The following is a 14093-nucleotide window of genomic DNA, read 5'->3' as shown; positions in this document are numbered from 1 at the left end:
AAAAAAGGTATATAGATCAATGGAATAGGATAGAAAGCCTAGAGATTAAACCCACACACATATGGTCACCTTACTTTTGATAAAGCAGGCGAGAATATACAATGGAGAAAAGACAGCCTCTTTTCTGGGAAAACTGGTCAGCTACATGTAAAAGAATGAAGTTAGGGACTTCCCTGGTGGCACAGTGGTTGAGAGTCTGCCTGCCAACGCAGGGGACACGGGTTAGATCCCTGGTCTAGGAAGATCCCACATGCTGCGGAGCAACTAAGCCCGTGTGCCACAACTACTGAGCCTGCTCTCTAGAGCCCGCGAGCCACAGCTACTGAACCCACGTGCCACAACTACTGAAGTCCTCACGCCTAGAGCCCGTGCTCCACAACAAGAGAAGCCAGTGCGATGAGAAGCCCGTGCGACACAACAAAGAGTAGCCCTGCTCGCGGCAACTGGAGAAAGCCTGCACACAGCAACGAAGACCCAACACAGCCAAAAATAAATAAATAAAAATTAAAATTAAAAAAAAAAGAATGAAGTTAGAAACCTCCCTAACACCATACACAAAAATAAACTCAAAATGGATTAAAGGCCTAAATGTAAGGCCAGACACTATAAAACTCTTAGAGCAAAACGTAGGCAGAACAGTCTATGACATAAATCACAGCAAGATCCTTTTTGACCCACCTCCTAGAGAAATGGAAATAAAAACAAAAATAAACAAATGGGACCTAGTGAAACTTCAAAGCTTTTGCACAGCAAAGGAAACCATAAACAAGATGAAAAGACAACCCACAGAATGGGAGAAAATATTTGCAAATGAAGCAGCTGACAAAGGATTAATCTCTAAATTTTACAAGCAGCTCATGCAGCTCAATATCAAAAAAACAAACAACCCAATCCAAAAATGGGCAGAAGACCTAAATAGACATTTCTCCAAAGAAGATATACAGATTGCCAACAAATGCGTGAAAGGATGCTCAATATCACTAATCATTAGAGAAATGCAAATCAAAACTACAATGAGGTATAACCTCACATCAGTCAGAATGGCCATCATCAAAAAATCTACAAACAATAAATGCTGGAGAGGGTGTGGAGAAAAGGGAACCCTCTTTCACTGTTGGTGGGAATGTAAATTGATACAGCCACTATGGAGAACAGTATGGAAGTTCCTTAAAAAACTGAAAATAGAACTACCATATAACCCAGCAATCCCACTACTGGGCATATGCCCTGAGAAAACCATAATTCAAAAAGAGTCATGTACCACAATGTTCATTGCAGCACTATTTACAATAGGCAGGACATGGAAGCAACCTAAGTGTCCATCAACAGATGAATGGATAAAGAAGATGTGGCACATATATACAATGGACTATTACTCAGCCGTAAAAAGAAGTGAAATTGAGTTATTTGTAGTGAGGTTGATGGATGTAGAGACTGTCACAGTGTGAAGTAAGTCATAAAGGGAAAAACAAATGCCATATGCTAACACATATATATGGATTCTAAAGAAAAAAAAAGGTTCTGAAGAGCCTAGGGGCAGAACAGGTATAAAGACACAGACGTAGAGAATGGACTTGAGTACACAGGGAGGGGGAAGGGTAAGCTGGGATGAAGTGAGAGTGGCATGGACATATATACACTATCAAATATAAAATAGAAAGCTAGTGGGAAGCAGCTGCATAGCACAGGGGGATCAGCTTGGTGCTTTGTGACCACCTAGAGGAGTGGGATAGAGAGGATGGGAGGGAGATGCAAGATTGAGGAGATACAGGGATATATGTATATGTATAGCTGATTCACTTTGTTATAAAGCAGAAACCAACACACCACTGTAAAGCAATTATACTTCAATAAAGATGTAAAAAAAAAAAAAAGCTGTCATCTCCCAGTACTTCCACCAGACTTTGGCTTTCCTCTCATAAGCACACTGAATCTTTAAGAACATGTTGCAAAATTAGCATGTTTAAGACCTCCCCAAAGAATGTTAAAATGACCATAATTTAAGAAATTGAAGAGAAGAAACAGACAACGTAAAGGCACAATATTAGTAATGAGAAAGGAGCTATGACGATGGACGTAGAAGAAATTAAAATAATTATAATGAGTACTTCATATAACTGAGCTGCTTTGAAACATGAGTCTGTTAGTGGATAATCTGGGAAAATATGAATGGTGAAAATAGAATCAAGAAGAAAAAGAAAATGTAACTAAATCAATAACTAGAAAATTTTGAGAAATTGTCAAAGAACTGTCTTTTACAAAAGCAGTGTCTTGGATTTCCCTAGTGGTGCAGTGGTTAAGAATCTGCCTGCCAATGCAAGGGACACGGGTTCAAGCCCTGGTCCGGGAAGATCCCACATGCCACGGAGCAACTAAGCCCGTGTGCCACCACTACTGAGCCTGCACTCTAGAGCCCACGAGCCACAACTACTGAGCCCACGTTCCACAACTACTAAAGCCCACATGCCTAGAGCCCGTGCTCCACAACAAGAGAAGCCACTGCAATGAGATGCCTGCACACCGCAACAAAGAGTAACCCCCGCTCACCACAACTAGAGAAAGCCCGTGCGCAGCAACTAAGACCCAACACAGCCAAAAATAAATGAAATAAAATAATTTATTAAGAAAAAACAAGAAAAAGCAGCGTCTTGAAGCTGTGTCAGGGTGACTCCAACGTTTCAAGGAAGTATTTAAATGGTTTCTGAGCATAGAGATGGAATAGTTCCAATTCTTTTTATAAAGATAGCTTTGAACCTCAAGTCTGACCACAAGAATATAAAACAGTTGCAGTATCTTGCTTATAAATATAGATTTTTTAAAAATCTAAAATAAAAATATTAGCTTAACTGTTTCATTGCCTTTCTCAACTTGGGAACATAAAACATAAAGCAGTTTTATATTTATTTCTCCAATTTTACTCTGATCATTTTTGGTTATTAAAAGTCTGACCAGTTTAGTATTTTGGTCCCACGTATTAGTTGAGGTTTCCCCTTCCCCCATATCAGCCAGTTTAGTGACCTGAAATGAAAAGGGTTATGGCCAGCAATTTGATTCTTCCTGTCCTGACCTGTAAGTGGGAGATGGGTGTGGTCTTCCTCTAGCGCACCTCCTCTTCTTCCCTCTTTTAATTTTTTTTTTCTTCTGGTATGGGATCATTGGTGTGCTACAGCCAGCTCCCAACAATTTGTTAGAGCTGATTGTTGAATCTTCAGGGATTTTGTTAGATGGTTATTAAACACAGTCATTATTTAAATTAAATATGTAAGCTAAAAATTCAGTGACATACTAAAAAAGATAAAACTCATCACCTCCTAATTATTTTATTACATTTCACTGTTATCTAATGTTTTTTGTTTGTTTGTTTGTTATTTGAAGGCCCAGTGTTTGATTTTATTTCATCCAACAGAAGGTTCTATCTGTGGTAGCGAACAGACGGTGGGGATTAAGGCTGAGAGGGGGCAGGAAAAGGAAAAAAAAGCCACATCCACTACCACGCATAGGTTTTCCCCGGAATTGCTGCGTGGGGATGAATGAGTGATTCTGGAATTTATCACCTTCTCTCTCCTCCCTTCCTCTGGCTTCCGCTGGGTCTTGATAACGCCCATGCCTTCAACAGGAGGTCCCAAGGCGCGGGGTAGTGGGGAGATCCCTGGGGCAAAAGGCGTCACCCCGTGGCTGCAGTGAACGGCGGGTGCCTATCTAATGTAAATAATTCTTATAACAACCCCAAGAGGTAAATATTACCCTCAGTTAGCATATGAGGGACTGAGATTCAGAGAAACTCAATATTCTGCAGAAGTTTACGTAGAGTTTAGATGAAAAGTATGGTCTAACCTCAAAGCCCATGCTCTTTGGTTCACTGTAAGGAAATCCATATCTGAACATCTCTATATATTCTGCAAATGTATTTGAAAAAATGCCTTAGTAAGATAAGGATAAAAAAATCATCTCCTTAACAAGACTATATAGCCAGCAACATTAGGGTGGAATCTTTGACACATTCCCATTTAAATTAGAAACAGAGGGATGCCTGTTCTCACTAGTATAGTAAACTATTCTGGAAGTACTTGCCAATGATATTAAATAACAACATAATATACAAATTTAAATGTTTTGAAAGGAACAGATAAATTATTTTATGAAGATTAAATGATTGTTTATTGAAAAACCTAAAGAGAATAAACTGAAAACTCATTGGAAATTGTAAGATTATAAGAGAGTTCAATCAAAATTTACCAAAACAATTCATACATTCAACAAATATTTATTGTACGTGTACTATGTGCCAGTCACTGTTCTAGGTGCTAGGAATACAACAGTGACTACAAAGACCCTGCCCTCAATTTGCATTCTAGGATAAGGTAGAGAGACAGATAACAAATAAACAAGCAAATGAATGTATAATATACATTCACTAGTGATAAATGCTATGAAGAAAAATATAGTAAATTAACGGAATTAAGATTGATTCCCATAATTTACTATATTAGATGAGAGGGGGCACGAAAAGACCTTTCTGGAGAGATGGAAATTTGAGTAAAGACTTATGAAATACATCTCTTATGATTTAAGTGAGTAAACCTTGCAATACCTAGGGGAAGAATATTACAGGCAGAGGGGAGAGCAAGGGCCAAGGTACTTACGTGGGAGCATAAGTTCCTTTCCTTAAGCCAAACAGCCAAAAAACTCACTCTGCTTCCATGTGGAGGAGAGGGGTAAAGGGATGCACAGAGAGAGGCCTGGAGGGGCGTTCAATGGAAGCTCCTCTACTTGGAAATACAAGAATTGGGAGGAAAGTTTCTGTCTTACAATGAGAATTGTGAATTTCATTTCAGTGTGACGGGAAACAGTTGGAGGGAAATGACAGTCTCATTTATATTTTACAGGTGCCACCATGGTTGCATTGGGAAAATACTGCTGGGCACAAGAGTGATAGAGAGAGCAGATAGAAGAAGACGAGGGATGTAGAGAAGTAGTTCAGATGAGAGATGAAGGGGCCTTGGACTAGGGTAGGTGTGATGAGGAAGGAAGTGGTTGGATTTGGAATGTATTTCAAAGAAAGGTCCAATGAGATGTGCTGAGATATCGGGAATGGGGAACGAGAGAAAGAAAAGTCAAAGATGATTGCAGAGTTTTTGGCCTAAGCCTTTGGCTGAATGGAAATGAGAAAACCTGGGGGGAAGGAACAGATTGGAAAGGAAGTGGAAGCAAACATTTGGTTTTGAATATGTTTGAAATTCCCATGATATATCTAACTGCATAAATCATGTAGCAGTTGGATATATAAATCTGGAGCTCAGAGAAGAGTTTGGGGTCTGTACTATAAATCTGGAGGACATCAACCTATAGATAATAAAAGGTGGGAGACTGGATGACATAAACTAAAGGTGAGTGTCTGAGATCTGAGTCATAGCATTTAGAGGTCAGAAATATCATAAATTATATAATTATTATAATTACATACCCTCAATAGTCAGTTAAAGAATTTAGCGGAGAAAAACTTCTGTTTACAGTAAATGGATTCTGTGATCCTATCTGGTATACTGTTCTGGAATCTGAGCTGACCCTAACTGCATAAACCACCACTATGACTAGGCTTGGCAATGTCCCTAGTATCTCATTTAACAAATTTCCAATGTATTTTTCTAAAAGGGTTAATTAGCTTGTGAACAATAGTTTCCTGAGTGCCCTCAATTCTATGACAACAGCACTTTTCTCTGTTTCCAGTGATTACCACTAATATTTTTAGCTCCTGCTTAATCAGTCCCAATCTTTTACACTTTGTACTATAATATATTAAAACAATAACATTCAAATCTATATAACTGGGACTTGACCACATTTCTCCAAATTTATTTTTTAGATTAGTTTTGTAAATTTTCTGATTATTTTAATTTAGATTAATTTTATTTCTTTCAGATATGTCTCCTTCAGAAATATGCCTGAACCTAAAAAGAGTGATTTTGAAAAGTCAAATTTAAGACCACACTTTGTACCAACAAAAATAAAAATTCAAGAAATCAAGTCAATAGGTAATGCTTTGTATATTTATCTCTGTTTTGATGTATTAATGAAGTTCTTTTATTAAATACTTTATTATTTATTAATGTTTGTCTTATAAGTTCTTATAATTTGATGTTTCTGTTGAAAGCATTTGCTTGAAAGCCTATGGGTTATAACTGAAGTGTGAAAGATATCAGTGAGCTATAAAGAAGAATTTCCTAAGAGAAAGAGATGATAAATGTCAGAATAGACATTTGTACAATTCACAAATTAAGAATATATTTTTATGTTTACTTTTCTGGAAAGAAAATCTCTGGATTTCCTTTCAGCTCAATCCTGAGTTTTCTTGTAATTGTTTTAAAAAAATCACTCAAGCTTGTACACCTTACTTAGTAGAAATTTACTTTATAGGGACTGTAAAGGAACTCACTTTCCTAGAAACTTCAGGAATCTGTGAGCTAGGAAACAGCGTTATAGATCCTCAGAAGATTTGAGTGTTTTATGTTGTCTTTGTTTTTCTTTCCCTGGCATTATCAAAAAACCCATCTAATTGTGTCATGCTCATCAACAACCCTGACTGAGGCTCCTTGAATCCACATTGCCCCATATTGCCTCATTTCTGTGACTCTTCGTAATCTAATTTCTCAAAAGATTTGTTTACATATACTGTCTCTACTCCCTCAACATTTTTTTTTTTTTTTTTTTTGCGGTACGTGGGCCTCTCACTGTTGTGGCCTCTCCCATTGCGGAGCACAGGCTCCAGACGCACAGGCTCAGCGGCCATGGCTCACGGGCCTAGCCACTCTGCGGCATGTGGGATTTTCCCAGACCGGGCCGCGAACCCGTGTCCCCTGCACCGGCAGGCGGACTCTCAACCACTGCGCCACCAGGGAAGCCCACTCTGTCAACTTTTGTTTAAACTTCAACCTACTCCAAATTGGTCTTGCCTCCACCATTCTACTGAAGTTACACTGATTAAGAGTACCAGTGATCTCCATGTTGCTAAATCCAAAGGATATTTTTCTGCCACCTCTCAGTCCCAGTATAGTTAGTTGATCACTCCCTTCTGCTTAAAACTCTGTTTTTCTGCTATCTCACCCTTTCTCAGTCTCTCTTTTTAATTTCTCTTCTCCATCCTTAAAATACTGTATTTGCTCAGAGCTCAATCCTGAGCCTGCCTCTGCTTCTACATTCTTTCTCCTTGGGTGATCTAATCCAGTCTTACAGATTAGATCACCCAACTGTATTTTAAATCTCTATGGTTTAAAATACTGTAGAGATACCGTTAAATCCTTCATTTATATCTCAATCCAGACTAATCCTCTGAAGGGCAGGTACCTACGCTGAACAACCTATTTGATATCTCCACTCAAACTTCTCATTACATCTTAAACCTAATATCCAGAACTGGTCTCATGATTCCCTATCCTAGCCATCCTCTCAAACTTTCTCTCCCATCCCCTCCCCGCAACAGCATTCCATTCTCAGTACATTGGACCAATTTACGCCAACTGGCTCAAGTCTAAAACCTAGAAGCAATCCTTGATCTCTCCTTTCCTTCCTCCCCAAAGTTCAATATGTCAACAAGCTCTTTTCATTCTAACTCATCTTGAATTAATCTATTTTCACCATGTCTGCTGTCACCACCCTAATCCAAATCATCATCATCTTTGTGTGTCAACTATAGTAGCTTGCCGACAGGTATTTCTTCTTTCATTCCTGCCCTCTTTATAATCACTTTCCTTTTTTATTAAACCATTAAAAATTATGAAATAACATACATTATGAAAAGTGAATGTAGCATAAAATGTACAGTATAATAACCAATTATTAAAAAAACACCTATATAACCATATTGCACATCAAGAAATAGAGCATTGCCAACATCACCACTTGACCTTTCCCAAATCACCTCTCCCTTCCTTGTCCCTGGAAGTTACTACTGTCCTGATTTCTGTGGTAATCAATTCCTTACTTTTCTTTAAAATTTTACCATCTATTATTTGCATCTCTAAAGAATATTGTTTAGTTTGCTTGCTTTTTACTGTATATGAATGTAATCATGCCATATGCATTCATTTGTATTCTTTTTTCTTAGCGTTGTTTGTAAGATTCACTCATATTGTTCTGTGGAGGTGTAGTTGCTTCATTTTCATTGCTGTTAAGTATTCCATTGCATGAATATATCACACTTTGTCCGTACTACTCCTGAAATTTGGGGTTTTTAGTTTGTCAGTCATTGCAATGCTGAAATGAATATTTTTGTTTAGGCATCCTGCTGCATCTGTGTAAAAGTTTCTTGAGAGTGTATATCCAGGATTTACATTACCAGGGATGCTTATCTTCAACTATAATAGATAATGTCAACTTTCCAAAGTGTTTTTACCAATTTATGCTCCCATCAGATTTGTGAGGGTTCTTTTTGTTCTGCTTCCTAACACTTGGAATTGTCAGTTTTCCATTTTAGCAATCTACTGGGTATATAATAGTATATCATTATGGTTTAATTTGCATTTCTGTGATTACTAATAGGTTTGAGAACTTTTTCATAGACTATTGACAAATTGGATTTATACTTTTGGAAATCATCCAAGTTTTACCTTATTTTAAAATTAGTTTTTTATCCTTTTCTTGTTTATTTTTAAATATATTCTTTTTACTAGTTCTTTGTTGGTTTTGCGAATACCTTCCCCTTTTCTATGGGTTTTCTTTTCACTCTCTTTATGGTGTCTTTTTGATGAACAAAAATTCTTCCACTTTAATAAGGTCAAATATACCAAATCTTTTCTCATTTGATAAGGACTTTTTGTACCATATCTAAGAAATCTTTTCCTACTCTGTGGTCATGAATATCTTTTTCTGTTTATCTTGCAAAAGATTTTAGTTCTTCTTTTTACCTTTAGGTCTAAAGTCTACCTGGAATTACATTTTGAGTGAAGTAAGAGTCAAGTTTAGTTTTTCTTCATGTGAATACCCAGCTATCCCAGTGTGGTATTAAAAAGGCTATTCTTGGGCTTCCCTGGTGGTGCAGTGGTTGGGAGTCTGCCTGCTGATGCAGGGGACACGGGTTTGTGCCACGGTCCGGGAAGATCCCACATGCCGTGGAGCAGCTGGGCCCATGAGCCATGGCCGCTGAGCCTGCGCATCTGGAGCCTGTGTTCTGCAACGGGAGAGGCCACAACAGTGAGAGGCCCGTGTACTGCAAAAAAAAAAAAAAAAGAAAAAAGGCTATTCTTTCCCTAATACTCTGGGCTCTTTGTTCTGGAGTTCTTATTATGTTTCACTATATTATTTATCCATTTCAATATCAATACCAAACAACATTAATTTCTGTAGCTTAAAATAACCCTTGATATCTGGTAGAGCAAGTCTTCCCACCTTGTTCTTCAAGAGTATCATGGTTATTTTCTGTTTTCCATTATGATTTCTTCTTCTGACACATTGGTTATTTGGAAGTTTATGTCTTAATTCAAAATATATTAGGCTTTTCTAATTATCTTTTGGTTATAAATTTTTAGCACAATTACATTGTAGTTTGAGGATGTAATCCATAGGATTTCAGTCCTATGTAATTAGTTAACGCTTGTATTTTCACCCAGTATATGGTCGATTGTTGTAAATGTTCGGTATGTGCTTGAAAATAAAGTATATTCTGCAGCTGTTGGGTGCAGTGTTCTACATATGTCTTTTAGGTCAAATTTCTTCATTGTTTTTCAACTCTTCTATATCCTTTTTTATTTTTCTGCTTGCTTATTCTGTCAATTGCTGAGAAATTTCAGACTCATTTATTTTTTCCTTGTAGAATTATCAAATTTTGCTTTACAGATCTTTAATATAGTTTAGGCTGTGTTATTAATTGCATAAAATTTTAGAATTATTATATATTTCTAGTGAATTGAACCCTTTTTAATTACAAAGTGATTGTTTTATTATCCAATATTACTGTAGTTACCCCAGCTTTCTTTTGGCTAACATTTACATGGTATATCTTTTTCCATCATCTTTTTGCCACATTTCTGTAACATTATGATCTCTTACATAAGAGTCTTCTTATCTCTTGTAAACAACAAATTGTTAGATTTTTAAATCTATTCTGTAATCTTTGTCTTTGAAATGGATCATTTAGTCCATTTATACTTAGTGTAACTACTTATATCTTTGGATTTAAATCTACCATCTTATTTTGTTCTTTCTCTCCTGTTGATTCTGTGTTTCTTCTTCTGTCCTCTTATGTCTTATTTAGGATTGACTTTTTAAAATTTAAACTTTTCCCCTTTACTAATTTGGTAGTCATGCATTCTGTTTCTATTCTTTAAATGATTACCCTAGAAATTACAATATTCATCCTTTCAAAATATATTGTTACTCTCCTTCTGGACAATAAAGGAATCCTAGAACATGTTAATTATTTTCTTGCTGTACTGAGTTTTATGTTATCACTAAAGTCCAAAGTCTTACCTAAATATCATCTAAATCAGCTATGGTGAGACTCAAGGTATGATTGATCCTGAGGCAAAATTTCTCTCCATCTTGAACCTGTGGAATCAAACAAATTATGTGCTTCCAAAATACAGTTGGGACAGGAATAAGATAGACATTCTCATTCCAAAAGGGAGAAATAGGGAAGAAGAATGGAGTAATGGGTCCCAAGGAAGTTTAAAACCTACTAAGACAAACTTCATGAGATCTTAAGGCTCAAGGATAATCCTCTTTGGCTTGATGCTCTGCCTTCCTGACCCACTGGGGCAGAGGTCCTGCTCTCACAACTCTGCTGAGTGGGGGGGTCACATCTCCCCCACTTCCCCACTGGGACTCTGCTAGGCCAGGATTTCATCCCCAGGACTATCTAGTGAGAGTGTTGGCCCACCCCCAAGGGCTCCATAGGCAGAAACTGAGGCGGTGGCCTCTGATTTTGAAACTGAGGCAGGCCTGATGATCTTTGAGTCACCTTCATGGTCATTCTTCCCTTGTCTTGAGGAATAGCGTGTTTGCAATGCATAGCTCTGTGGTCCTATCCTGTAAAACCCAAGAAGTCCGACAGCCTTCCTTCATTTTATCCTGTCTCTATCCCCTTCACTTCAAACTGGCAGTGTCTCTGCTGGGATGGCTGATTAGGTCCATGTTTCACACCCATACCAATCTCCTTATCAAATGGTCAGTGCACCACAGCCTTAGTGTTCTCTTTTGAACGTGCTTTCTCAGTTTTTGTAATATGAGAATTTTCTAAATTCTTAAGTTCTGGTTCCATTTTGCTTAACAATTTTGTCTTCAATTCATTTATCTCGTCTTGCATTTTACTGCAAGCAGTCAGGAGAAATCAAGCCTCTTCTTTAACACTTTGCTTAGAAATCTCAGCTAACTATCCAATTTCATCACTCACAAGTTCTAACTTCCACAACAAAACCAGAACCCAAACACAAGTCAGCCAAGTTCTTTGCCACTTTATAACAAGGATCACCTTCTTTGCTCCATTGTCCAATAGCATGTTCCCCATTTCTGTCTGAGACCTCATCAGAATGGCCTTTACCATCCGTATTTCTACCAACATTTCTGCATATGGCTATTCATGTATTCTCAGTGAAAATGAAAGCTTCCTCAATGGCTCTCCTCTTTCTTTCTGAGTTCTCACCAGAATTGCCTTTAAAATCTCTTCATGGCCATATTAGCTTTTTCTAGCATGCACCTCACAACTCTTTCGGCCTCTACTCACTACCCAGTTCCAAAGTTTCTTTTATATTTTTAGGTATTTGTTACAGCAGCACCCCACCTCTCAGTCCCAATTTCTCTCTTATTCAGGCTGCTATAACGAAATACTATAAACTGGGTGGCTTAAACAACAAATACTTATTTCTCACAGTTCTGGAGGCTGGAAGTCTGAGATCAGTAGGATCAGGTTCTGTTGAGAGTCTTCTTCTTGGTTTGCAGACAGCCACCTTCTTATTTTATTCTCACATGGCGGAGAGAACATTATTCTCATCATGGACATTCTACCCTTATCACCTCATCTAAACCTAATTACCTCCCCAAAGCCCAACTCCCAAAACCACCACATTGAAAATTAGAGCTTCAACATATGAATTGTGGGAGAGACACAAACATTCAATCCCTAGCAACTACCCTATCTAAATTATTCCTCCCTCTCATGCTGTCCCTCACCAAAATCTGTCTATGTCTGTCACGGCATGCATCTCAATTTATAATTGTTCACTCCTTTGTTTCTTTACTTAATTCTTTTCTGTACTATCCAATAAAATGTGTGCATCATTGGGCAGAAATCACAATTCCAGAGTCCAACACCAGGCACTGGCCTGGCACATTGCAGGTGATAAACAAATAACTGTTGATTGAAGGAATACCAGATGTAAGTTTGTTACATCTATTATCTCATTTAATCCTCACAGCATCCCTGTTACATAAGTACTATTATTTCCACTTAACAGATGGGGAAACTAAAGCTCAGAGGGGTTAAATGATTTTCCTAAAGCTACATAACTCACAAACAGAAAAGTAGTTTTTGGTCCCAGGCTACCTACATCCAAAGTCTGCATGCTTGACCATACATTATACCTACTTAAAAAAAAAATCCATTAAATGATAATCCAAATTAGTAAAACTCATAATTGGAGATGGGGGATCTAAGTTGAGGGGAATCTTTCTCTTTTCAAAGGAATTAATGAGAAGATTTATTTGACTATCAAGTATGGTTCTGTTTTATTTAGAAATCTTTTTTTCTAAGAAAATACAGCTTTATTGTACAATAGTAATTGAATGTTATATTCTGTTAATAGAAATTCCTTTTAAAAGCAAATTATTCTAGAATATATTTAGCTCTAACAAACTACATTTCGAAAAAGTTTACAAGTAGAGAAAATGGTTTGTTGAGTTAAATTAGAAGTAGTCTAACAGTATAGAAATATCATTTATGTTTGGATTTCTTTCTTTAGAGCCAGTAGAAGAATATCTAAAATCAAGATCTATTGGATCTTTTCATTATCTTAAGGATACAACTGAGGTAGGTTTAATTTGCATGCTTACAATTATTTAATGGAAATCCAGGTTATCCCTTATAGTTTTATATATTTTTCTACAAATCCCAAATTCAAATGAATTTTAGGATTCAGAAGCATAAAATTTTAAAGTGATTTCATCTCTGATATTATGCAAAACTTTATATATGGCAATAATAGAGAAAATAATATGTTATCTGTTGGACAGGCAATACAGTGGAAATTATTTATTGAATGTTATCATAAAGTTATCAAAGTCAGTTAAGACAGGGCCTCATAGAAAATTATATGTGCATAATTTAAATATTTTATTTTAATTTAGAATATAAAAATATACATCCATTTGTTAAGCTTTTGATATGTAGCCAAGACCATTTTTTTTTTTTTTTTTTTGCGGTACACGGGCCTCTCACTGTTGTGGCCTCTCCCGTTGCGGAGCACAGGCTCCGGACGTGCAGGCTCAGTGGCCACGGCTCACGGGCCCAGCTGCTCTGCGGCACGTGGGATCTTCCCGGACCGGGGCACGAACCCATGTACCCTGCATCGGCAGGCGCACTCTCAACCACTGCACCACCAGGGAAGCCCCAAGACCATTTTTGTTACAGTTATTTAACTCACGTAATTACAATAACAATGATTATAACAGGTTTAGCACCAATACTATTGGGAACATTTTTTTAAAATTTATTTTATCGAAGTATAGTTGATTTACAATGTTGTGTTAATTTCTGCTGTATAGCAAAATGATTCAGTTATACATATATATACATTCTTTCATATTCTTTTGCATTATGGTTTATCACAGGATATTGAATATAGTTCTCAGTACTATGCAGTAGGACCTTGTTGTTTATCCATTCTACATATAATAGTTTGCATCTGCTAATCCTAAACTCCTAATCCATCCCTCCCCCACACCTCTCCCTCTTGGCAACCCCAAGTCTGTTCTCTATGTCTGTAGCACCAGAACTATTGACTCTTGCTCACAACCTGAGCAGAGGTACATGGGCATCCTGAAAAGTGACCAACCAGTCTTGACCATTGAGCATGCCTGGATATTATTCAGGAGGTTTTATCTAGGAG

The 14093-nt window shown here is 37.3% G+C and overlaps 1 protein-coding gene across 1 annotated transcript in view; it reads left to right on the top strand.

Moving 5' to 3' along the window:
* Positions 1-14093, top strand: part of C1H1orf141 (chromosome 1 C1orf141 homolog) — a 46458-nt gene that overhangs the window by 18642 nt on the left and 13723 nt on the right. Inside the window, exons 4-5 of the mRNA XM_032605270.1 lie at positions 5920-6032; positions 12948-13015. Coding sequence (XP_032461161.1) covers positions 5920-6032; positions 12948-13015 — 181 coding nt within the window. The remainder of the gene's footprint in view (positions 1-5919; positions 6033-12947; positions 13016-14093) is intronic.

Source organism: Phocoena sinus, chromosome 1 (assembly GCF_008692025.1).
Source record: "Phocoena sinus isolate mPhoSin1 chromosome 1, mPhoSin1.pri, whole genome shotgun sequence".
In the NCBI taxonomy this organism is placed as follows: Eukaryota; Metazoa; Chordata; class Mammalia; order Artiodactyla; family Phocoenidae; genus Phocoena; species Phocoena sinus.
This window is presented reverse-complemented; position numbering and strand designations above follow the sequence as displayed.